Here is a 26,186-nt window from a genome sequence, read left to right as displayed (position 1 = left end):
ATTATGTTGCTCAATAAAAAAACAATAAAAAATACATGATGGCATATTGCAGGTGTATTTGCTCATGAAAAACAGACTCTGTCTAGAAGATAAAGGAGTTTGCTAATTATTGAATATTGATTAAAAGTACAAGGCGGATTAAATCCACTTGTTACAAGTGAAAAAATCTGCCAGTGGAATAACTATGTTATATTAATATTCAGGAATTACTGACTTAACATCAGCTCCTACATCTTGCTGAAAAGTTGCTTGTTAGTTAGTTTTGTCTTATTTCAAGTGTACTAAAATATGTGCACTAGAAACTGTAGATTTGGTTAGATTCAGTTTTTCGCTGAAACCTTTCTACAACATTCAGCCTTTATACTGATGTGTAGTCAGTTTTCAACCTCTTTTGCTTTTTGTTTAGATGCTTGGTGTCATTATCATCTGAAAAAAAGAAAAAGATTTAATAAGAGTTCACCTTCATCCACTCCCCCACATCATCAAAATCATCCAAATGAAGGAAAGAGTTCTTGAGTCTGGCGATTGGGCCGTCCGCATCCAGGAGGCGACACACGTGGAATCTGTCGCAGTATCCTTGGTTCCCTGAGCATGGCGCGCCGCCAACCAGGGGCAACAACTTCGTCTGGAAGTGACGGGACAGCACAGAGGAGGAGGTGCTGGCACACGTCATGGGCTTACCTGAAACATACACACAGTTAGCTTTATTTGCACTACGCAGGCCAGTCCCAACATGGATTACATGCTGTAATATTCAGAGTTAAGATCTAAATCCAGTCTGTATGGTTTCAAATCTCCGTACAAAAACAGCTCCATTAGGAACACAACTTGTTTTATTGCCCAGAAAACATCAGGTCAGATGGCGGTAACATCTGGATGAACTGACACAGTCCGAGCTGTTGGGACACAGAGTTGTAAACATGTTGCTCGGCGGTGGAGGACACAAGGTTCTGTGTTTACCGGGCTGCTGGCAGCACATGTGGCATTTCTCCTTCATGCTGACTCCAGGACAGTCACACTGTTGCAGGCCGTGCTTCACACACACAGACTCAGCGCAGAACTGCGGAGAGAAACACACACTCAGACCTCATCCGCACAGGTGACGAAAAGTAAGGATGGTAAACCATCGGTCCGGTTTTTCTATTCACTTAACGCATTAATGCATTCACGCCGATTGAAAGAGTAGGTCAGCACCTCAAGCTCGGGTTACACCATCATGCATTGAACAGATTGTAGAAAATGTTCAATATTTATCGACATTTTCCAAGAATCTGGTTAATTTAACCAGATGTTGTCAGTTCATCCCTCCACCATGTTGTTGTTTTGCTGTTTTTGTCTTATGTTTTCTGCTGATCGGACATCAAATACACAGTAATGGAGGTAAAGCTTAGGATCAACTCCCGACAGTACTGTACATGTTGACAAATTCACCAGTCGCAAACATGCTAAGAGAAACCTTGAAATTGTTTGAAAACTCTTTTAAAATTTCTGCTGCTTAGGTCTGAGCTGTGAAATACTTTTATATACCGTACTCCACATCAGTTTAGAAATAAATCTATGATTAACAGTATCAGTTTTTTTGTGACTTAAAATGGAAAATATGTGAAATAATGTTTGAAATGAGGGCTTTATTCTAATTGCTGTTTTTGAAGAAAGATTTGAAGACTTTGTCAAATAAAATACATTCTGCAAATTTTGATTTATTTTTTTTACTTCCCCTTTAATTATAACCAGCTATGTTAAATGTAGCATGCAAAAGAGAACATAAAAAAATCAAGACAGGAAAGTATAAAAATGCTGAAGGATGGGCGCGACGGTAAAGCACAACCCATGGATGGAGGCTTCAGACCTCAATGCGGGTTAAAGACCTCCGATGACCTTGGCCACAGGTCTTCTCTCTAACCCACAACAGCTAAATAAAGGCCACTAGCACCAACCAGACCTTTCAAAATAAATGCTAAAGAAGTCCCAAAATGGCTCAAAATAGTCAAATCAGACCCACATACGGCACAATGGTTGTAGAAAACACAAACTAAATGAACCAAAATAATTAATTAAAAGCGTGAATATTCAGTGGAGTATCATAACTGCATGACTAAAGAGAAACTATGTGCGGTGGTTTGTTTCTCTACTTGACCGAAATGGAAAGAGGAAGAGAGGAAATGACACTGTATGGGATCAAGCCATGTGATCAAATAGTGGAATTTGAAGAGTTTCATTTATTTCTTTGTCTTTGCTGATGATTGTTTTTTATGAATATAAATTAATCATCTGCTTTTGTTTGGATCATCTCTGTTTAGTTTTTTTGCTTTGGTTTCATCTTCCATGTTGATGTTTTTCCACAATCTGTTCCCTGGTTTGTTTCTTTCAGCTTCGGTTCCTAATCTGGTTCTAATTAGCTGATAAACCAAAATGTATCGCATCTAGATGAATATTGCAGACAAAATTATTATTAAAAAACATAACTGAACACCTGAAAACTTGCTTTATTTCTTTATTTCTATATAAATTATGTTTCCCTGAAGCACTTTTTATTCAGGTCTTGATAAATTTGAACAATTTGAAGAGAGATGGCGCAACAACCACAGCTGGAGCAAATTCCCCAAGAAAGAAAAGTGTATTGAATGCTAGAGAAAAGTTTGAGGAATTGGATGTGTGGTAAGATGGATTCGGTAATTTCTCAGTAATTTCCTGCTTAATGAGGCTGTTGTTTGCAAACAAAGCTGCTTTGCTTCATCTAATTAATAGCAAATGTCTGAAGTCACACAAGCTGAAACCAAAACATAACCAAATCAGAAAAAGTTAAAATTAATGTTTAACATACATGGGGTAACCTTCCAGAGCCTGGAAGTAACAAAATGTGCTCATGACAGCGGGGGGGCTTTTCCCCCATATTGCAGCTCCAAAGGTTAAGCATTTGCCTTTGCACACCAGCTTTGCAGGATTGCTGCACACTTCCAAATGCTGCCTGATTTGTTGAGTAATGGAAATAGTGTGTTGAGTCACAGTTTGAAGTGTGGCTGAGCCTCACCCCGTTCAGACAGACGCGCGTGCCCTGGCTGCAGACGGTCAAGTTTTCCTTGGGGTCTGGTTTGGGGCAGAGCGGGGAGAGGCCGGAGCACACGCTCTCCTTCACACAGTCTGTCTCCTCGTCGCACATCTGGCCCAAAGGCTTAAACTCACAGTTCTGACCGCAGCACAGGCCCTGACTCGGACTGGTGGAGGGAAATGAAATATTTTCACACACATTCACATCGTCACAAAAATCTTCATACCATCTTGGACATTTCCATATATTGTCACTTTAAATTTAAGTTTAGGATACTTCCTTGGGATTTTTATATGCAGTAGTTCAACACATCATTTTCAAGATCTTTTACGAATGGAAATCTGGAAAGTGTGTCTTCAGACGTCACCTAATAAATCGTCTGATTTGACAAACAGAGTCCGCATGTTTGTAACTTAGTTCTCCGAATAAATGCAGCTGTACTGTGAAAGCCCTATTTCTTAGGGAATATTAATTCTCTAATAGAGCAGAGCTAACAAATCAAAAGAAAGTTTGATCTTTTGATCAAACTTTTGGTCCACTGTATATATATACAGATATACAGTGTATATATATATATATATATATATATATATATATATATATATATATATAGTATATATAGAACCTATATTTGGTCTATGTATACAGTATATATATATATATATATATATATATATATATATATATATATATATATATATATATATATATATATATATATATATATATATATATATATATATATATATATATATATATATATATATAAGACCAAAAGTTTGGACACAACTGTGTGTCCAAACTTTTGGTCTGTACTGTATATAATTTTATCAAAATGTTTCAGGCAAAGCACACTTATAGAGGATGATGGAGAATTTGACCTGGCAGATAAGCAGCAAGTACCTGCAGAGTTTACCAGGCTTGAGTCGACACTGGACTCCTGCGGCCTCTTTAGCACTGTAGCAGCAGAGGTCTGTGTCATTGTGACCGACATCACACTCCTCCTCTTTCTCCACGATGAGGTTGCCACAGATGGGCTCATCGCTGACTGAGGGAAAGAAATTACGTTGAAATTAAACCTAAAGCCTGTATGTTGACCAAGCCTAAACATGGTATCAGTGTCTCACCCACGAAGCAGTCGTCTTTCTTCAGGTTCAGGATCTTGCTGATATGTTTAACGCTGCAGGTCGAGAACTTGTCATTGTTTTCTCGCACCTCGTCTGTGGCGTGTGGAAACATCAGGTACCGACCTTTCCCCCCAGAAGAGCCAAGGTTGCCGCAGTTCGAACCCTCGTCATGCTGAAACACAAACAAAATGACAGACCCTGTTTTCTGTCTTATAAATTTCTCTTTAATCAGCTCACGTCAGAAACAGCAGGCGAAAACAAATCATCTAACTGAAGCTGGAACTATGCAGCTCCACATTTTTACTACAGATGGGGAAATTAAGTCCCTGTGTTGTTGACCTCAAAATTGTCGAAAGGTCAGAAAAAATGCTTGCAGCTGCGTGTGGTGAGAACTGAACCACTTGTTTGGTTATCAGAAATTTGAAGCATATTCTGAGCATTTAGCAGTCACATTTAAATATGACTTTTCTGAACAGAAAACAGGAGGGAATGTGATGTTCCTCATGCAGAACAACAAGGACAGAACAGAAGATTCCTGTTTCTTTGGAAAAGTCTCATCCTCTCTTGTGCATCAAACCTAGGCGGGTTCCTAAAGACATCCAAGTATTTAAAATAAACATGAACACATGCTGATAGAACAAGTCTGTGGATTTTATTGAATCTGCTTCTGATTACTGTGATGGATGATAGAAATGGCACTTTTATGACCTCTTCTGCATCTGTCAGAGCCTAAATTTCTGGGTAATAAGAAGGCGGTGTGACACAAAAGATGTTTGTGCTTTTTCCTTAAAATAGTTCCTTTGTTTTGTTTCTTGCTAATTCTGAATTATTTCCCATTATATGGTTCAATACAGCCACCTAAATGACAATTTTACTGCACCTTGTGGTTCTATTTTATATTTTCAGAGAACGTCAGCTCAGTGTGAAACTTAATTGAAAACAACATTTTTATGGATTTGGGAAAATTATGTTAAGCTGCTAGAAATACCACATTCCAATAAAAATGTCTACTCAATGTTATTAGCTTTCTTCTACAGTATGTCTGGCTTTACACATCTTTACGGCTTCTATACGTGTTTTTCTACAAATGTTCAACATCGAAATGGTTGTTAGTGAGAAACACAAGAGAAGACATAACATTTATGTAATTCAGGGTTTTTTTACATGTTTGTAACACTCAGACTCTCTAATGTTAAATGTATTAGATGTAAAATATACATCTAATACACATAGAACTATGTGTGTACTAGACATACTTCGAATATAAACATACTCTATATGTTAGTATGTTCTCTAAAGAGTTCATGGTCACATTTTTGGAAATTTACTATTATTTTAACGTAATAAATGTAATTTTTGAACATGTAGAAAGTTTTCAGATTGTCTTTTTTCCCATTTTGGTGGTTTCAGATTTTACTGTGACTCTGTTTCATTTATCACAATAAAACACATCTGTGCAAAAATGTAGCCTAATGACCTTTGAACTCACGGTGTCCTTTGACACCAACCATTACATTAGTTATTGAATAATAGGGCTTTAAAGAATAAAAATAGTCAACTGAAGCAGAAATTAGCTTTTTTTTTATCCAGTAGACCTATAAAAGTGCACTTATGAGTCATAATGAGCATACTGTGCCCTCCACAAATAACAAAAACGATTTGCAAAATGCCTTAAGATGAACTTGTCCTTTTTTGATAGCAGTAAAGTTTATTTATTCAGAATGAAAAAAAAATCATTGCAGGAAATAAGTATTTAAAAAATATATAACATAGCATATTTTATCTTTATTTCACTTTGAGTTCATAAAAATGTATCTGAAATTTTAATTTACAAGCCATCACTTCCTGTTTCTCTGGGTCTGAGTACAGTTAAAACCAGAGGTCCACCAAAAAGTAAATAAATATAAATGAAAATAATTTCAGTATATATTGAAAATGTTTTATCAGGACCAGTCTGTAGTGATTCCCTCCTGACAAATCTGTTTTAAATCTCCTGAATGCTATTTTTATCTGTGTTTGATAAGCAGATGGAAAGATTACAGGTTTCAGTTTGATGTGTGTAAGGCAGAACATTTATGTGCAATCAGCTTTTACTTTAGCAAAGAGTAAATGTGTCATTCCCACCATGACTATTGAACTGATTTAATAATCAGTGTATGTAAGCGACATCAAGGCTCGTCTGGTGTCCCTTTCAGACAATCCAATCAATAAAGGCCAAAGTCTCTAAAGTCTATTCTGGTAAACAGGTCGGGTACAATTTGTTCAAGTACGCTGCAAATACGCACGCATGTTTAATGGAAACATTTACTTTGAGTCTAATCAGAGGGATGAGTAGTGTTAATTACATAATCCACAGCTTCAGGTAGAGCTTTGTGTTGTGAGGTTTTTACTCCCATTCACCACAGATCCACTTAGGCATGTTTGGTAGTGTAAGTTAAGGAAAAGGGATGAAAAATAAATATTGGTTTTCTTTTCACCTGCAGATTTTCTACAGATTAAAGATCTTTTTAAAGCATACTTCTCCCATGGGAGACATATAACTATATCTTATCTAATATTAAATGAGCACTGTTGCTACATTAATAATGCAAAATGTGGGCTGACAGGAAGGAAAGCTCTAGAAAGAAAAACAGACGACACATGAAATGTAGGGATAAAAAAACCTATTAAATTTATGAACAATGAACCATGAAAGTAGATAAGTAAAACTAAAGGAAAACACTAAATGAAGGCATTTTTAAAGCTTTTTAGGATCAATCGTTTTATGCTATCAATAAGAAAAGATTAAGAACATCTAATAAACTGACTATTTTTGCAACAAATATTTGCAGATTAAGGAAAGTCAATCATGAAGGTCACAATATTTAAAAAATACATTTCATATCTGTAGCAAAAATCTAGGATAAACTTTTAAACAGGTAAGTTGGTTTTGTATTTGCTAAAGTTTTAAAGTGTTTTAGGTATAAACCTAAAGTGCTAATAAACAAATCAGGCTTTTGAAAATGAAGCCACTTCACTTACTGAGATAAAACCTGTTTTAAAAGAAAAGTTCTGCAACAGAACATACACCTGGGCTGCACAAAACATTGCAAGTATATCATCATTGCGATATTATGTGTGCAATCTTCACATTAGTGGCATGACCCAGCATTAAACCTAACCCAGCAATATTTCTGGCTAATATATTCCAAGCATTATCAACTTGTGCTTTACATGGTTGGACACAACAGCAGCAAATCCTCACAATGGTCACAGATGACATTGCTCAAAATATGAAAGGTGAGTGTAGGAAACTGAGAAGAGAATGAGAGGAAAGAAGATCATAACCTTGATATTCTCATCACAATATTTACCAGTAGCAGCACAATTACAAGATAATAAAATATTGTGCAGCCCCAGTGTACACACCTGATGCTAACCTGTGGCTAACAAGTCAATAAGTTGCAAGACGGGTGGAGTTTTAAAATTAAGTCAAGCATGGAGCGTTATCACCTGGTTATTATTGGTATAATCTATGTTGGTAAATTCTCAGTGAACAAATAGACTCAATACCCAAATATCAGAGTATTGGGCTGGTGTAGATGATGGGTGTAACGGGAGATGGGAGGACTGACCGGAGATCCCAGGCTGTGACCCAGTTCATGTGCAAAGGTGAGCTGGACCTGTCGAGGAGGCAGGAACTGTCCGTAGTTCTGAATCGTGATCAGTCCCGTGTTCAGGGTGGCCTTACCGCCGTTACGCAGGGCAGTATACTTGGAGCATATTCCTCCCCAGTTACCTAATATGAAAGAAGGAGAAGCAGAAACATAACATGTGTTTACATTGAGGTCCTCTAGTAAATTTAATTTAAAACATTGGTCCAGATCTACTTCTAGGTTGAAGGAACACAGAATACAATAATTAATGAAAAAAAAAACAGACTCTATTTATAGGTTTTTTAAGCAGATAAAGGCACAAGCTACAGTACAGATCAAAAGTTTGGACACACTTTCTCATTGAATTCAATGAGAAGGTGTGTCCAAACTTTTGGTCTGTACTGTACATCTTGTGTTTTTCAGGTTTTGAGCAGATCTATATGCAGAGTCATGCGTACACAGACAGTGCAAACTCTAAGGCAGAACTAAAATGCAGTAAAGACACAGCAAAGAATTGCTTTAGAGTGAGAAGTTGTTGGATAAGTGTTTATTTTTTTGCTACTGGAAATACCCTAAGCCAACAAGACTTAAAATCCTTCCAGGCCCCGCGCTTCGGGCTTCTACTCAGTACATTAAAACATGCAGATCCATTTTGCCCCAGCCCGTCTTCTTTCTATTTCAGTCAGGCAACGGGTTCAAAAGCCCTCCTTACAATAACAAACAGCTGGATAAATTCACATGGAACGATGGATGGCACGTGACATTATTGTCAAAAGACCAGCTATTAGATTCACAGCAGCAGACCCTCTCAGTCATGCAATCAATCTCTATCTGACCAGCTCACTGTCAGATTGTATGTTTCTAAGATCCACAAAATACATCAAATTGTGGGATTTTATTCCTGTGGGTTGATGGAAATCCAAAGAAGTCTTTTATAATAAAATGACCATTTAAGTTTGTTTTTATTTTAGCCCCTGTGTGGGCTTCAGGTCAGAGGTCACAGCAGGAGTCACGTGAGCTTTACATAAGCCCTCTTACGTACTGTGGTTAACAGTCAATATGATGGTGAGGAGTGTGTTTAGGTATTTAAAGGAAACTGAGTTCACCAGGGGTTACTCTGTGGGAACCAGCTGCAGGTATATGGATTATTTTATTCTACCAGCATGTTATTTAGTTGCACAGTGGAAAGAAGAATGACGTTCAGGAACAGACAGAAACAATTAGAGATTAAAAAAACGATAACCTGCTCAATTTATCGCATGTCGTATAAATACGATTACCATTTATGATGTGGAAGAGGTCGACAATAAGAACTTCTCTTGGCATAAAGTCGTGCTCAAACAGTTGAGCTTTGGGAGCATAACAGAACAAGACAGTGCTTTATTACATTCCCATCAAGAGCCAAGCGTCCATGAGAGACTCCTTTGGTCACATTTAGCGAGAAATCTGTGTGTGTTTCACTTAAATCCCACTTTTGACCCTAAAACAACCCCCAAATGGACCATTCGAGGAACTGGGATTCTTAGAAAGAGACTTCTGGATGCAGATACTGTGGGTTTTGGCAGCTCTGGCAGAGAGGGGCTGCAGTATATTTTCGTCTTCTTCTCTGTCTTTGTCACAGAAAAGAGCCAAAATCTCAGCTCCCTATTATTAGTTCTGATGGTAAACAGTCAGTCAGCTGCATCACTTGCACTTTCTGCTCACTTATCAGTTGGGAACATGCATTACTTCAGCAGAGGTGGTTAAACATAAAGCAGTTCACACTCAAATGGTTTAATATGTGCAAACAATGGCAGTGCTTCCTCAGCTACATGTGGAGGAAGTTGGAGTCCATAAATAAAACAGTTGACAATAAAACAGACAAAGCAAAACGTCTTACTGATAACATAACGTTTTGAAAACCTCAGTTCGTCTCTGGAAATCACCCGAACGCACTGTAAATAATGTAACTGCATCCGGTGGCTTCCCATCACAGCCCTCCTTTGTTTCTGCAGTCCATTGACCTTTTCACGGCAAAATAATTCAAAAGGATTTAAACTGCCCTTTTGTTAAGCTAATTTGACCTTTCCAGTGTTTAAAACAAAATACCTAATCCGCCTGGAATGCATCACAGGTCTTGCTCAACTTGAAACTTTCCTTTTGTGTGTTTGATCTCGGTAATGTTGCAATAACTGAACCACAAACAAATCATGGTTTCATTTCGTAATAAGCCACAAAAGGTAGGTTAGTTGAGGCTGGACTCTCCACCAGTGCAGAAGTAGAAGGCATCTGAACCTTTTCTCGTGTTTCTTGACACATTTAACCTCTCGTCTAAGGCTTCTGTAGTTCTGAACGTTGTTGGAATAAAAAAAAGAAATTAATAAATTGAAGCCAGAACAATCCTGTTAATGAGGGACTGTTGAGACAAGTGAATCACTGGCCTTGCCCTCTATTCAGTCCAATATTTGGCTCACTGATGATCCACACATGTCCCTAATGATGCCAGGAGGGAGGTTTTGGTGAGATGTCCCAAGGTGACTGGGGGAATGAAATTAGGCTAAACTGTTGATGTTAGACAGAGGAAACCTGACACTAACTACTTTGCCTCTACGTTTGGGTACTAAAAGATGCTGTTAAGGATTACATAGCCCAAATTAAAAAAAATTTCAAATCATAACCACGTAGCTTGGTTTGCTAAAATTAATTGAAAGTGGGAAACGTAAGCATCGGAAACTCACTAAGGAATGGAGGACTGTTGTTGCCCCGTGGGCAGGCTTGGACAAAGTGTGTTGAAAACAAACACTTAAACAGCTATTTTCAGCCAGCTATTTACGGCCCGCCATCCTCTACGGGCCGTGAACAAATTTATGCAAATCCACTGCATAGTTTTTACGTCATATCTTGCTCCCTGTACATTATGGAGTTCTTCAGGTCGTTAAAATGCACATTACAAGGAAAAACTCCTGCTGTGCAGTACATGTGTGAACAGGAAAGTGAAGACAAAGCTTCTAAGTCACTCTGTAAACACTCAAAAATAGTTTCAAGGTTAGACATGCTTGCTGATTTGCATTGCTGCCAAATTACAAAAAGTGCCATATTTCTGTGTAGCCAGAGAAGATGGTTGAGGCAGATTCTTAACTTGGAACGATGTTTGTGTGCGTGTGAATAAATTGTATGGGTTTTTCAGGAATTCCTCTCACACATATGAACTTTATGTAGCGTTAACGCTGTGGTACTGTTTTGTGGAGTGCCGGTGTTTCGGGTTGAAGTGTGTTAACTTGCTTCAGTTTATTACACTTGCCACACTATTTCCTATCTGAATTTAGTTCAAATGGCATTAAACTAAATTAAACTAAGGCGTCTGAAATTTCCTTACAATGATGTTTCTGATATTCATCAGACATGTCAAAAAACTGTCTCTTCTCAAATTTGCTACAGAATTGGTGAAACTGCGACTCAAAAACGACGGCTAACACTCAATAATAACATGACTTAATGATGCATTATACTATTATTCTTTCACCTAAACATACTTAATGTATGTAAAAAAAAAAACAATACTGATGGCTGGAACTATTTTGTGATTAATTTGACCAATATTTTGGAGAACTCAGACATTGGAATTGAATTACCATTTGGTTTGTTGATACATAAATCAATAAGTAAATAAAATAAGACAGGAACATAAGGGAACTTTGTCAATTTAACCCATTCGATCCCAACACACATCCATTCTTCGGAGATGCATTGCTGCAGAATGAGTGAATGGAAAGAATGTTTACAAAATAAATTTGTTTCTAAACGCCAGGTAACGCTACATTACGACAGAAGCTGAAACACTCAGAAAGTTGCTTCATAATATCATGATGTCATTTTCATCTATGCAGGTAGAGCATGTGCATGATGCTATAAAATGAATATAAGCAAGGTTAATATCAGTCACTGCTAACTTTTTGGTTGCATTTAAGTAAATACAGAGATTCCTCTGTGCTGTTTGGTCTCTCATCCCACAAGTGTTTGACGTCTCAAAGATCTGTCAGTGTTTCTTAGCTGACACAAGACTGAAGGTAAAAAACCAGCCTCAGTGCTGAATCATGAATTCAGAATGTAATTTTTTCTTATATTTATCTGAAATGCAGTGTCAGCGCAGTCAAACTGCATTTCTGCTGCACTGGTTTGGACAGATTTTTTCCAATTCAACCTGATCTTCCTCTCTTGTAAAAACAATGAATTTATGTATGCTTCGAAAATGTCTTCAGTGAGAGTGAAGTGGAACCAAAGTGACATTCCTTGTTTGAGTGCTCAACCTGATTCTGATATCTGTCCAAATGTGCTTTGAGTTTTCTATTTTTGTATATATTTTTTTCTATCTTTGCAGTGCACTGAACGACTTATGGTTACCAGGATCTCAAGGTTAAAGCATATTCAGTGGAAAACGTATGTGGACTTCAGGGTCTTTGGGTTTATGGTCCTGTTGTTTGACCTTTCTTTATTGCAGACCTCTAATGAACCAGAGTAAGTAAAGATACAGACTGTGGGCGTATTGGTTTCCACAGGTCAGACATAATCCACTCATGTGAGGCTGAAAAGTCACAACACTTCAAGTAATACGTTCACTGTGTGCATGCGGGGTGTGTGTGTGCGTGTGTGTGTGTGTGTGCATGCCCACCATGTGAGACGTCTCCATGGTAACTGCACTGTGGAATGCAGCCATCAATCCTCAGTAAGAGGCCTAGAAGCTCCATATGACGATCATGTGTGTGTGTGTGTTTGCGTGTGTAACAGAGGTTTGCTGCACCCTGGTCACATGTCCCTGTGGGGGTCTGCTGCCTCCACACCCCCCAGTTTGACCAATGGAAAACTGCATGTGAGATTAAGACAGTGAAAGACAAGGAGGAAGGACCTCCAACCAAAACAACTTCCTTCTGCACAGAAATAATACTACACACACACACACACACACACACGCGCGCGCCCACACGCCGAGAGAGTCCCCTCTGCAGAGCTGGCTGATGTTACTGGGATTGCTTCATACTTGTTTTTGTTCACTTTACGTGTTTGGGTTCCTGGACTCTTTGAGCTCTTGCAGGTACATTTGGGGAACTGGGAGTTCATTCGACATGATGTGAACGCTACACTGGAACACTGTTTGTCTTATATTAGCTGACCTTTTCTGACTCTGGTTTTAACTCTAAGTAAACAAAATCTAACTTTAACAAATAACTGAAAGTCATTGAGAAATTTCTGTGGAAGGAAACAGAAACGGCTAAATGACTTTCATGCAAATCACAGCAGGAGTCCTAATTGTCGGCTCCCCTCACGTTGTGTCTGGTGGTTTTTGAGTAAAAACTTCCCCAGTAGCAGGATTAAAATGTGACGTGTGTTTTGCCACAGACAAACAAATATGCTGTAGTTTCACGGCCCTGTTAACTTCACATTGAAACTTTTCCAAATTAAGTAAAAGACTTGTTTCAGACATAAGTGCAATGATGATTTCTGTTTCAAGTAAGTGATTGATACCAACTGAAAAACCCATGACTATTTTCTGAGATGAGCCTGTAAGTAAAAGACAATGATGTGATTTTAGAGATCTGCACAGACTCACACTGAGATTCCCACAGAGAAGCAAAACAGAAAACTATGATACACTTTATTAAGCTTAAAATTCAGTGTCTCATTTTTGTCTCACATTTCTGTTTGCTCTGGCTTTAGGTCTTGACACAGTTTTGTATGTTATCAAAACACAATGTGTTTTTGATAAAAGTGATATATATATATTTAATCCATCCTTTTTTTTCTACGGGTGCTTAAGAGCTGAACAACTGCTGAAAAAGCTAAAGAAATTTGTCAGTAAATAAAAGACCATTAACAACATTGTCTAAGCAAACTTGTTAATGAACTTGCATAAGTGGATGTCGGTTTTGTCCTAAATGGAGAACACTTTTCAACACAAAGCTTATTTTTATGCCCAGAACATCGTGTTCTGGAACTAATGTCGTGCAAGTGCATCTGTGGTTTTGTGTGTCTCTTCTCAAACCCACAATAAATCATGATTCGACTTCTTAAAATCAAATTATAAATGCTTTTATGCTGAGTCGTTGGTCTGGACTGAGAGCAGTTTAGGTGTTGTCTATTTAAGTCTAAGCCAATAAAATGTTATGAGGGAGGCTCCTGTGTTATTGTCTGGTACTTTATGTCTTAAAATATTATGTATTTGAACTATCAATAGTTTCTCAAAAATGCATAAAATCTGGTCACAAGTTAATGTTTTATTTAGACAGTTGATCAGAAAACATCCTTCTTGACATAGTTTAATCAATATTATCACTGGGACAAAAACCACCCTAATATTTACAATAGTATAAAAGTAACAACAATTAATCATTGTTTATAACTAAAAGAGCAGAGGAAGTGTCCTGTTAAATTCATTTCTATCATACTGTAGAGGTTGAAACATGAGGCTAAAGTCATGCTAAAGAACCAGCTCAAGTCAGTGACTTCACTTGTTATCCAAGCAATCTGTTGTGTTAAATCTCTCTTGTGAAAAGTATATTTTTTTACGTGCCTACACAGCAGAATGAAAGACTTGCCTCGTGTTTTTCTCTCTCCACATAATACAACCAAAACATAAATGTTATTTTTAGTGTTTCAGTTTGACAGCTTCTGACTCCTTGTGCTACTTTTGCAGCTTACCGGTTTTGCCCTCCCAGGCAAGCCCCAGCACTCCGCTGTAGTCTCGGTTAGTGAGCATGTAGGCCAGGCAGAAGTTTCCCCAATTTTTCTCAGAGAAAAGACTCAACAGTTTCTCCGGTCCGATAAACAGAGGATGCAGAGGATCCGTCTTATTCGCTGTCATCATCACCTGGAGAAACAAAGGCAGTAAATTAATTGTACAGGGAAGCACAAGAACTACCAATAACTGAAAACGCTTCTGAGAGAATGTCCCTCAAAATGACTTTTGTGTTGTAATTAGATTTAAATGTGCATCATAAATAACTTCAACATGTTAGAATTAGAAATGTATGTGTTAGTAAATTATGTTACAGTAGTTATTTTGCGTTCTAATCATGCAAAATTGCAGAAAACTCTCCAACTTACCTTGAGGGATTTGACTTTAAAGTTGATCAGCTTGATTCCATCAAAGTCAGCCTTGTCGTAGATGTCGTTCACGGCCCACATATAAGAGGAAACCTGCAGAAAACAAGTCAACCAATCAACAATAAGCTCCCCTCTTGATTTTAGATCCAAAACTGAACAATGTTCCAAGAACCTCTGGTATGAAATGTAATGATGAAAAGTGGCTTGTTACGCCTTTGAATTTGAATAATTAGGTATTGACTGATACCAAAACTACCTTAAACATGTTCCAATTGTAAACGGGAAAACTTTAATGACATGCTAATAGCGATATGCTAACTGCTACTAGCCAAACTCACTAATGATAGATTATAGTACTTCATGCACATGAAGTATTTAGGGAATTGTATAATTATTCAATTCTCTAGTATTGCATGGTATTATATGCACTGAAAGATTGAATCAACTCACTGATCTACAGTGATGTCAAGATCCATTTTTTACTTTTTTGGTATATATTGAATGCTGTGCAGATAGTTTCTTGTTCAGAAGTATAACTTTGCTTTTTGGAAATCAGGTTGGACCGTTCCAAGAGCAAAGATGGAGGACATGAGGCTTTTTATGCTTCCTAAAAGATATTTTGCTTATTTTATGGGCCTCTTCATTAGTGGTTTAAAATAGCATAATCACTCTAGGGCACAGCTGTCAAACTCCAGTCCTCAAGGGCCGCTGTCCTGCAGTTTTTAGATGTGCCACAGGTGCAAAACACTGGAATGAAATGATTTAATTACCTCCTCCTTGTGTAGATCAGTTCTCCAGACCCTTGCAATGACCTAATTATTCTATTCAGATGTGGTGCAGCAGAGGCACATCTAAAAGTAGCAGGACACCGGCCCTGAGGACTGGAGTTTGACACCCCTGCTCTAGGGTCATAAAACAGACCTCTTAATGTAATTCCTAAAGAAAGGTTATCATCTGAGCATTTTCAGTCTGGCTGGTGCATTTCGTCCACTAGATGCACATGCTAACATGTCATAAGCAAAGGTTTGTCTCTTTGCAGCAAGATATGTGCGAATAGGAGAGTCTGCTCGGAAATTTCCACAACTTTATAGATCGGCACCTGTAACCAGGTCAGTAGAGACTGAAAACTACAGCTTGTTTATTTATACTCCACTCTTCAGTCCTGCCCAACAGGAGTCTGGCTCTGTACCAACAACAACAACAAGAGTGAAGTGGAAAGAATATGAAGACGACATGATGAGCTGATGAAAGCACAGGCGTGAGGAGGAAGCCATCAGTCTGACCACAGAAAACAGCCAACACCTGACTCACTCACTGACTGCTTTCACTGCAGCGCACTGTATCAAAAATCATGTATTTGATAAACTGTTCGGGTATCAAGAGAATGACCCTGAGTCAGATTAAAATTAAATAGCAATAAATGTCTGCAATTATCATTCTGTGCAAATATGAAAAAGGTGAGACTCTTTACTGGTTCTATCAATAAAACATTTTAAGCAAAACACAATTTTGTTCAGACAGAAAACTTAATGTCAGTCTGTGAAGTAACTCCAACTGGACCGTTGTGGTTTAGAACATCAGTAAAAAACTTTACAGTCGTATCTGAGCTTAGTGTCCCTCACTCTCGGTTCAAAGGTGCAAAAACATTCACTTTACCATTGGTGTGGTGTAGATTTCCCCCAAAACATATGACTTTAATGTCATTATTATAACCGTTGTCTAATTTTAGCTTCATTATGAAAATAACATATTTTGTCAATAAATAAATATTTTTAAAATATATATATATATATATATATATATTTTTTTTTTTAAATCTATATATTTAAAAAAAATTCTTTAATATATATATATATATTTTAAAATATTTAAAGCTGGGTTGCACACTGAGTTGGGTTGCACTGACCACGCAGTGCTCAGTGCTTACCAGCGTTTCTCAATTCCGGTCCTCAGGCCCCCCTGCCCTGCATGTTTTAGGTGTTTCCCTTCTGCTACATACCTGGATTGAATCTATGGGTGATCAACAGGTTTCTGCAGCACTTGATGGTCATGCAATCATTTGAATCAGCTGTTCTGGAATAGAGGCACATCTAAAACATGCAGAGCAGGGGGGCCTGAGGACTGGAATTGAGAAGCACTGGTTACACCCACGTGAACACCGATGCAAACAGATGCGCATCTTTGAAAAGCAGAAGTGGAGCCTTCTGCATACCAATCCAGCAAGTGATTGTAAGTCAAGTACAAAACACTCATAACTGAGCTGGAGCTTTGTTTGGGTTGCTGGGTGAGGGGCAGTGCCTGTTGATTTGTGACGTTATACTTCGGAGATTTAGCAAAAATCAACTTATTGCCAAAAAACGGCTGACAGATTCTTACATCCTCTGGCTGTTTGTAGAAACAGAAGAGACCTAAATGGAAGTGCAAAAATGTGCATAATGTGACTTTTTATAATAAGTTTTCTTTAAAAAATATATAAGAATAATTAAAAAATCCTTAATCTGGTATCAGATGGGGTATTTTTTTTTTCAATTGATTTAGCTAAAAAAAAAAAACAAATGTTCAAGAGATTGTAGCATTAGGGAACAGATTATGTGAATTTTATTGGAGCAATCCAAGGTTGTGAATTTATAGACTTCAAATAGAAGCACCAAATTGTGCTCCTATTTGAAGTCCTATTATTGTGAGTCTTACAATATTTCCTCTCACAAAATAATAAAAACATCCAATTTCATTTTGTGAGCTCTATTTAATTCTACAAGAACATGGGAACTCTTTTTACGTTGTGATCCTTTGACCACATGTTGAACTATATCTATCTTCTCTCTATCTACTATATCTAAAAATGGAACATTAGCTTTTCAGCTACATATAAAACGTGATATTAAGAAATTTGACCTGAGCCACAACAGCTTCAACAGACTTGAACTTCTTGTAGTAGAAGTGGTCGGCGTGGAGGTGGAGCAGGCAGCTGGTCTTCAAGTTGTCAACCTTTCTCTTTGAACGGCTCACTGGTGCCTCATGTGGGGAAAAAAAGAAGAACATAAAGAACCACAACCATTTGTTTGGGTCTAGATTTAGACATTGTAAGATGATGCAGCTTTGGTTTCTGTTTAGATTCAAGTCATAGAAATACTTTTTCTGCAGCAAACCCCCAGACTACTCTTCAGATCAAAACAAATGAAAAACCGTAGCCTGTTCTAAGATAAATACTGACAGCGTCAGTATGTGCAGCAGGAACACCTCTTGGAGTGCAATCAAGAAAAAAAAAACATCTGCTCAGGGCATTTCATAACCAAACAGGGGAAATGATCTGCCTCAGCAGGTATGTAGTTAAAAATGGATCCACAGCAAAGTCTCAACATCCACTTTTCACAATAGACGTCGAGGCCCCCAGTCCTATGTTGGTCAAAGGTTAATGATTAGGAGTGAACCCAAGGGGAATATTTGCCTAATACATGTGGCAGATGTTTTTGGAGTTGTTTTTATCGTCTTGCCACATAGTCAAGGTTGTCTGCAAGGAGCCAGGTTTCTGTTTTGTGTCTCACACGCTATTGTGACTATGGCACAACATCCTGCTGCAGCTTCTACCCACATTTTGTTCTTGGTGACTCAATGAGGGTAATAAATGTGACCGAATGAATGGATGTGCGCATAAATTGGGTGCAAATGATGAATCTGACACACAAGTGAATTTCCTCCATTATTCATCAATGAGTTGATTTTTTTTTTTTTTTGTTTATTAATAGCACTGAAGAAGGAACTCTCGTCAATGATGAAACAGAGAAAATACGGAGAGAGCCACTTTGTACCTGGTTGAGGTTTCCAGCGAGGGCATTAAGATGATCTGAACTACAGAATCCATCAGAGCGGGACATCGCATGTGGAAGAACTAGACCAAACAAAACACAGATGTTTAAAGTTGCACACAAAATTGCACACATTTGGAAATATTTCCTCTCCTCATTCTTCTCACAAATATGCCAGAACAGTAAACAGCCTGGAGTAAAACCCTGAATATATTCTTTGAGTTAGAGTTCACAAACCATGACGAAAACATGAGCAGAGAACCAACGAGACATTAGTTCAGCTAAAACTGTTAATTTTGTGGAGAAAAACACAGAAATAAAACTGTGAATAAGAGCATAGATACATAATGTGATAATGTCCCGAGGCCGAAACATCATCAGTGACCCCTCACACCCCCACCATGGACTGTTCTCCCTGCTGCCCTCTGGAAAGAGGTTCCGCAGCATCCGGTGCAGGTCCACCAGGTTCCGAAACAGCTTTTTCCCACTTGCCATCAGACTGCTGAACTCTTAACTGGGCTGCACTTAAAATCTGGTCTCCACTTTATACCTTGCACATGTACAGAGCTAAGTAACTTCCTTTTTACTGTCAGTCCTGCACTTTATATTTTATATTTATATTTATATTCATATTTTATACTGTATTTTATTTTATTCTGGAGTAACCTCACAACATTGGAAGTTCAAAACATCGTCCTGAGCCATATGCAACGAAATTACGTTCTGTATACACCCTGTGCATGCAAAATGACAATAAAGTCAGTCTAAGTCTAAGTCTAAGTCTAAGTCTTTCATAGCTACAAGCTTATTTGTATTAAAATATGTTGTAAATATTTTCAATTTCTGCCAGCTTTTCAGCATCTTTACTTTTAGTTTAGGACATGGTATATCTTCAAGTTTATATCAGATCATTTATTTACAACACACAGTGCTCAAAGATAAGTTTATGTACAATTAACCTAAAAGTCATGTTTTTAGACTGCAGGAGTAACCAGAGAGAACCAAAAAACGCACTGGGAGAAAATGCAAAGACCCAGGATTAAAACTCAGGATCATCTTGCTGCAAGGCAACAGTGCTACATACTAAACCACCATAAATACAGAAAAGGAGATTTTCAGTAATTAGAGAATACTTACAAAAACCATGTCATTAAAGAAACTGAATGTTTTTTTCTAAAACTAACCTAAAAACATGATGGAAACCGGTCAATGAAGCTGCCAAGTGATTAAACAAAACTGAAGCAACTGCAAGAAATCCTGGTTGTGTTTTCCTTACAGTATTAAAAGTGTTTTCCATATGTCTGGAAACAGAAGCCTTTTTTTCCAAAGTATGTGTCCAAGCCTGGCTAAAGTATCCAAAATCCTTGCAGAAGGATGAATCGTCGTCTGATGGAACACCATAAAGTGTGGCAGTGACAGTATCATAGTCTGGGGTTACTGTTTCTTTAAATAACCCTGAAGTTCTTGTCATCTGAGATCAGAAAAGGTCTAAATACAAGTTCACTCTGACAGGAAAAGTTACATTTTGTGCAAATAAAACTAAAGATATAATAAGTTTTGATTCTAAGCATCACAGTGAGTTAAAACCAAAGCTTTGGACTGACAGAGCCAAACTAAAACTACATTCAACACAAACTCTGTGGGGTCACTTGAGGAGGACAGTGAAGAAAAATGTACTTCCAATCTGATAGATTAGGTGAACCTTTGCAAAGTAGAGTGAGCAAATTTCACCATGGCAACATAGAGGATGCTGTCAGACTCAAAGCACAAACTTAATGCTAAAACTAATTAAAAATGGGCTTTAATGAATACTTTAAAGATGTGAACACTTGATTATTGCCCCTTTTGTCAATATGTTTTTATTTTCTCCTGTATTAGATTTAGATTTCAGTTGAATAATATACAATATGTGTCTCACTAAAAGTCGAAATTGGTTCGAGAGAACATTTAAAACTTTTTTTTTACACTCAGTGTCCAAATGAATGAAATTTCAAGCTCATTGTGCCAGAAAGCAGATAGCAGGGTCACATGAGGTACAGCTCTGGGAAAAAAAACTTTGCTTGTATTTGGTTTTTACAGGCACATGCAGATAGCAGGTGACCTTCAAAAATGCTTCGCTGGAGTGATTCCCCTTTTCATTCAGGCTCAAAAATCACTTGAGATTCCACAGAAGCAACTGAAAGTTTTATTGGGAAAAATCCATCTTTAATACTTCCCAAGACTTCCCAAGATGGATGGTACTTTATCTAGAACCAGCTTCTTCTTTTTTACAGTCTGTGTCTGCATGAAAAGTAAACTGAAGGTAGAGAGTAGCCTCAACAGAGTCCAAAACGTCCACAGAGCCGTAGCCAAGAAACATTTCTTTTCACGCTGAGTGGTTGTAAATCTTAGGTCCTCAAGCAGACAGTTATCTATTTTTCCTGCTACCTAATGCCACATTTAAATTCCCTCTCTCACCCTTATAAAAGCAAAGTTAAATAAAAAGATATGCAGAATTATTAGCAATGTGCATGTTTGATTGACGGTGAAGCTGGAGTTTTACTGAACTTTTTTAATTTCTCATACACATGTCTGCCTTCAAGATGCCTGGCTGTGAACAAACTGTAGATGTTATTGGCTTTGTTTGCCATGACCCCAGCAGCCAATAAAACACTGAGCCAGCAGCTGAGATCATCAACATCCTTTTGGTTTCATTTTTCTTTGACCAAAGAGGTCACAAAGTAACTTCTTTGATAAACCTGGACCTACTGTTTTGATGTCAGCTACCAGGCAAGCTACTACAGGAAAGGGAAGGGGCTAAAAGTCTCTTAGTCTGCAATGCTGCTAGTGTGAAACGGTTAGTTAGCATTGAGAAATTGAATTTGAAGCAAATGAGTGAATTCAAAAATGTCATTTTTGTAATATTGATTATATGGATATATAATTTATTTTGACCAGTTTACTTCTCAAGAAAACAGATTACTTTTGAGATTTAGCATCATGGATAACTAGCCAATAAATCCGCATTACATGTTACGACAGAGGATGTAAAAAGTGCGATGTGCACTTAAAAAAGTCAAAGGTTAATGTACAGAACTGACACAATAAGGGCAATTAAAGGTGAGACCCTTTGAGAGAAGATACCTTGATCCCCACATTCTCAGACATTCAAAAACTGAACTCCAGCAATATGAAATCAACACGGCAGACTAAAGCGGCAGCTCTGACAGATCTCGCTGTGGAGATGCACTACTGCTTGTATTTTATTAACAAACTGTTGTCTGCAATTTGCAATACCCTAGAGACTTGTGTTTTATTTAAAATTGATGCAACAGCGATAAGACTGGAGTCTGAAGAGACATGTCCCGAAGAAAGATTTCACAAAAGTGCAAGAAGTCAAATGATTTTGTAACAGAGTTTATTAGGGTTATGTTCAAGGTCTGAAACCTTGCAGCAACTTGGAGGAAATTAAGAATTTATGTGTAACATTATTAAATGCATTCAAGCTAGAATAAATCAGACTTAAAGAAGTTTTAAGGTTTAATGCAAAGAGTTTGTAAAGTCAGTTCAGTCTTCCCGGCCCGATTCAATCAGCATAAGACAAGGCAACACATGACTGAATCACGCCATCCTCCTGAGGTCCCTCAGCCAATCACAAACCTCACCGTAAGGTCTATGTATGGCCTGAGTGGGGGAGGGGGCTGGATGTGGAGGCCCTAAACGCTGGGTGTTGACACAGAATTGCTTCCAGATCTTTCTTCATGTCCACTTTCATATTCTCTTTTTGTCAGCTTGCCCCCCTTTTCCATGCATTAGAAATTCAATCTTTCTGTCTTGTGAAGCCAAATATTTTCAAATAAATCAGATATTTGATCTCTGAAAAGCAGGAAAGCTTGTCCAAACCTGGCCGGCCCGACTGAGATTAATTAAGGAGTCCATTTGTTTCTTTGAAATATAAAAGAAAAAAGGATTTCTCCCATGTGAGGAATTGGCCACATTTGAGCCTCAGGAGTCGTGTTTGCAGCAGCTGCTGGAAACGGTTCACGCTGAGCAGCGTGGTGCAGAAAGCTGATGCCAAAGCCTCAAGTCTCAAGACAACTTTAGTTGTGACATCTGAAGAATGCCTCACCAAAGCACTCAGCAAAAAACAGGAATTAACACTATTATGCAATATTTAAGGGTTATTTAATACTGAAAAAAAGCAAAAAAACTTTTTCTTGTTGGAGAAAGGGGTTTGTTTAATAAGTCTGGATAACCATTTAAATGACCCATCATTTAATCCACTTATACTTCATTACTACCAGCATAAGCACCTTGAATTGTAGGAAAACAAGTTTTTGTCTAAGACGCTGCTTTCTGTCTGAAAATGTTGTTTTTTTTCTCTGATAAACACAAATTCACCCTGACAGTTCAAAAATAAAATTTGAAAATTGTGCAGGTGTTGGTTGAGTCATAGTGTGGAGATTTCCTAAAGCTGCCTTCCAGTTTGTCCAATAGCAGGTCTGCATGTCCTTCAACTCTCAGAGTGTGATTCCCCTGTCTTGCCAATGTCTGGCAGCGTGTCGGGAAAAACTCCAGAAACTCTGATAAGATCCTTGTTCTTACAGCACAGAAAGGGCAGCAAAGTCTGAATCATTTCTCAAGCACAGTCAGAAGCAAATGGTGTAGGACTGTGAAAAGTCTTGACACAGTTGTTAAAATAAAGAACTGACAGGTTAGTTTTGAGTTGGACAAAATTACTTCCTTTATTTGTTTATTAGCTTAACGATGTCGGATACATGGCTACTGCTCTATTCACAAGCCTATACAACATGTCCCATTTCATTTTTGTTTTAATAAATTATTTAAGCCACTTTTTAGATTAATTGATTATGAAGGATAAAATGAATTATTTTCCTTATAAAATTGGTGCATAAATGTGGATTTGCTTTAATCCTCCTCTCATTGCCAAACAGGGCATAAATCTTATTACATTTAAACTATAGAATTTCTTTTAACAAGTTAAATTTATGGCATGTAGCTCATTTTTAAAGCTGTTCTGTATATTTTTCAAATAGTTATGGTTTGAACCAGAAACTTAAAAGCTATTTTTGGGATCATTTCCCTGTTTGATCACACATTGTGTTAAAGTTTCAACTATGTAGGCATAGATTCAAAATAAAGTTGAAGAATTTGGAAACCCTCTTTATTTTTCACTTCAGCCGGATTTTTTGCAATATAGCAGAAAAACCATCAGCAAAATTCCCTCAGTATGCTGCTGACACCACCGTGCTCACTTTGAGATTTTAAGTGCAGAGTGAAGTATGTAGCCTCTGTATATATGCCTATGTTCAACAGAGAAAACTGCAAGGACTTAAAACTTCACTGATCAAACACAAATCTTTGATCCCTTTTGTGTAACATCACCATAAGCACGAAGGAGAAAGACTCATTAACGTCTGTGGTCAAACTGCAATGGTGTCGTCTCCTTCATATTGTGACAAAACATTGATAATATTTGATTAATCAGTGATTTTGAATCTTTGACTTCTACTCTCATTTATTCTAGATTCACTATTTTCAACACAATTAATCTCAAGACATTATATCAGAGGATTCTGAACAGAGTTGATAACAGGACTCTTTGTGGTCATAATAAATGTCTAAAATATCTACAAAGAGACTAATTGAGTCAGAGAAAGAGCAATAAAAATATGTTTTGAAATCAGCAAAAGCAATATGTATGAACCCAGTAAATGTTGCTGGACATTAGGAATTTTACTACCAAATGTAGGAAGAACAAGTTACAGCTAACGGCCTACTTAATCTCTATCTATTTTACTGGATAATAACTTAAAAAAAACCACATCTTCCTGCTTAAATTATGTGGTTCCTCTGACTATAGACTCGTTGTTACTAGTTTTTTAATGTTGATTATGAATACACACTAAAACAATCTGTCCAGGTATCAGGATATTTTTCCAGTAGCCATTTAGTGAACCACATGACATCCAGGCTCCCTCTGGAGAACAAAAGTTCATCAATCAAAACCGAGGGCTCCAGACGACAACCGCAGGAAGGAAAAATGCACACATTATGTCACCACCTGAAGTCCTAATCAAGCATTCTCTGTGGAAGCCCTGATTGTCTACTGTAGTATCACATGGTCAATCTTTCCCAGTTTCCTGCAGATATGTGTGGGTCTGAGGGGAGGGGATGCCGCTGATGAACCAAAGCTAGGTTTTACTACACCTGGCAAAAAGAAGTTGTGGTACGGGTAGAGAGGAAGGCAGACGCAGAGTAGATTGAGGAACAAACGTGGGAGTTGGGGGTGGGGGGAGTTCTGGCACAATCCACACTGCGTTTCCAGTAAAATGCTTTCGTAGAGCTCAGGTTATGCTAACACAAACATGCAGCCAAAGAATCGCACGCACGTACAAGCAGACATGCACTTTTACATTTTGATGATTTCTAATTATTTTCATACGGATAAATCACGAGAACAATTTAAAGTTGGATTTAATTTCAGTTTGTTGTGGAAACTGTCTCTAAGGTTGTGAAAAGCTGAAGAAGCGCTACTTGTGTCATTCTTCTGATGTTGGTTGTATCAACTCACATATATTTTTTCCCTTCTTTCTCTTTATAACTACTTCTGAAATCTCATAGTCTCCACCTCATTCAATAATCCCAACATCCACATCTTATCTTTTCTTTGGCCAGAATACAAGTGGAGAGAACCTCAAAGCCCATTCAGAGCCCTCTGCAGGCACTGTTGGCACTCTGTAGCTCCTCATACTTCCCAGTTCACTGACCTCTAGTATTGCAAGTTGAACTGGAGCTAGAGGATGCAAGCACTAAACCTAAAGCTAAACAAATATTCACCATTTTACACATTTTGTCAAATAAGATTCTAAGAAAACAAGATGAAGATCTCACAAAAGGCCAAAACATTAAAAGATCTCACGAAGCGTGGGGAAATGTGTTTTGGTCTGCTTATTTCTTTTTCAATGAGACAGTGAAGTATGCAGCAGATCATAAATTACATTTAATGCAGCAAATAGTTTCTCTATGCGTACTTTCCCATCATCTGCAAAGCGTCTGGACACATTCTCCCTCCAGACACACATTGATCAGTCCTGGATGCTGAGTGATAGACGCTGCAGAGCCATTTGGAACCTGAAGCATCTGTAAACGATTTCTCCTTGAATAAAATCAGCCTTACCTAAATCCTCCTCATGGTAGATTATGGAGTGATGATCTGTCAAGCTGTCATATCTGTGCAGAGGCTCTATGTGGTAAGTGCCACTCTGTGTGTGGATGGTTCCCTCAAACTGTCCCAGCATTACAGAGCCATGGCAGGATGACCCATCCTCGCCTGTAAGACAGAGTAATGGGCGATAACAAGGCAGCACCAGAAAAATAGTGAGAGGTAGCGGACATGTAGGCTGATTTAATTAGTTTAATTTCGCAAAGCAAATAGCTGAGATAGGACTTTGTATGTATTGCGTACTTTATGTTAGTAATTGTTAACTTC

The 26,186-nt window shown here is 37.9% G+C and overlaps 1 protein-coding gene across 2 annotated transcripts in view; it reads right to left on the bottom strand.

Annotated features, from left to right (window-relative positions):
* The window catches only part of LOC102232731 (disintegrin and metalloproteinase domain-containing protein 10-like), a 31,017-nt gene that overhangs the window by 2,950 nt on the left and 1,881 nt on the right, over positions 1 to 26,186 (bottom strand). For both annotated transcript variants that reach the window (XM_005806407.2, XM_023339395.1), the window contains 11 exons: positions 25,875 to 26,027; positions 18,698 to 18,777; positions 17,784 to 17,903; positions 14,889 to 14,981; positions 14,484 to 14,652; positions 7,791 to 7,954; positions 4,177 to 4,348; positions 3,953 to 4,097; positions 3,032 to 3,215; positions 961 to 1,060; positions 461 to 681 (listed from right to left, as the gene is read on the bottom strand). In XM_005806407.2, the coding sequence (XP_005806464.1) occupies positions 461 to 681; positions 961 to 1,060; positions 3,032 to 3,215; positions 3,953 to 4,097; positions 4,177 to 4,348; positions 7,791 to 7,954; positions 14,484 to 14,652; positions 14,889 to 14,981; positions 17,784 to 17,903; positions 18,698 to 18,777; positions 25,875 to 26,027 (1,601 nt within the window). The remainder of the gene's footprint in view (positions 1 to 460; positions 682 to 960; positions 1,061 to 3,031; positions 3,216 to 3,952; positions 4,098 to 4,176; positions 4,349 to 7,790; positions 7,955 to 14,483; positions 14,653 to 14,888; positions 14,982 to 17,783; positions 17,904 to 18,697; positions 18,778 to 25,874; positions 26,028 to 26,186) is intronic.

Source organism: Xiphophorus maculatus, chromosome 9 (genome assembly GCF_002775205.1).
Source record: "Xiphophorus maculatus strain JP 163 A chromosome 9, X_maculatus-5.0-male, whole genome shotgun sequence".
Classification (NCBI taxonomy): domain Eukaryota; kingdom Metazoa; phylum Chordata; class Actinopteri; order Cyprinodontiformes; family Poeciliidae; genus Xiphophorus; species Xiphophorus maculatus.
This window is presented reverse-complemented; position numbering and strand designations above follow the sequence as displayed.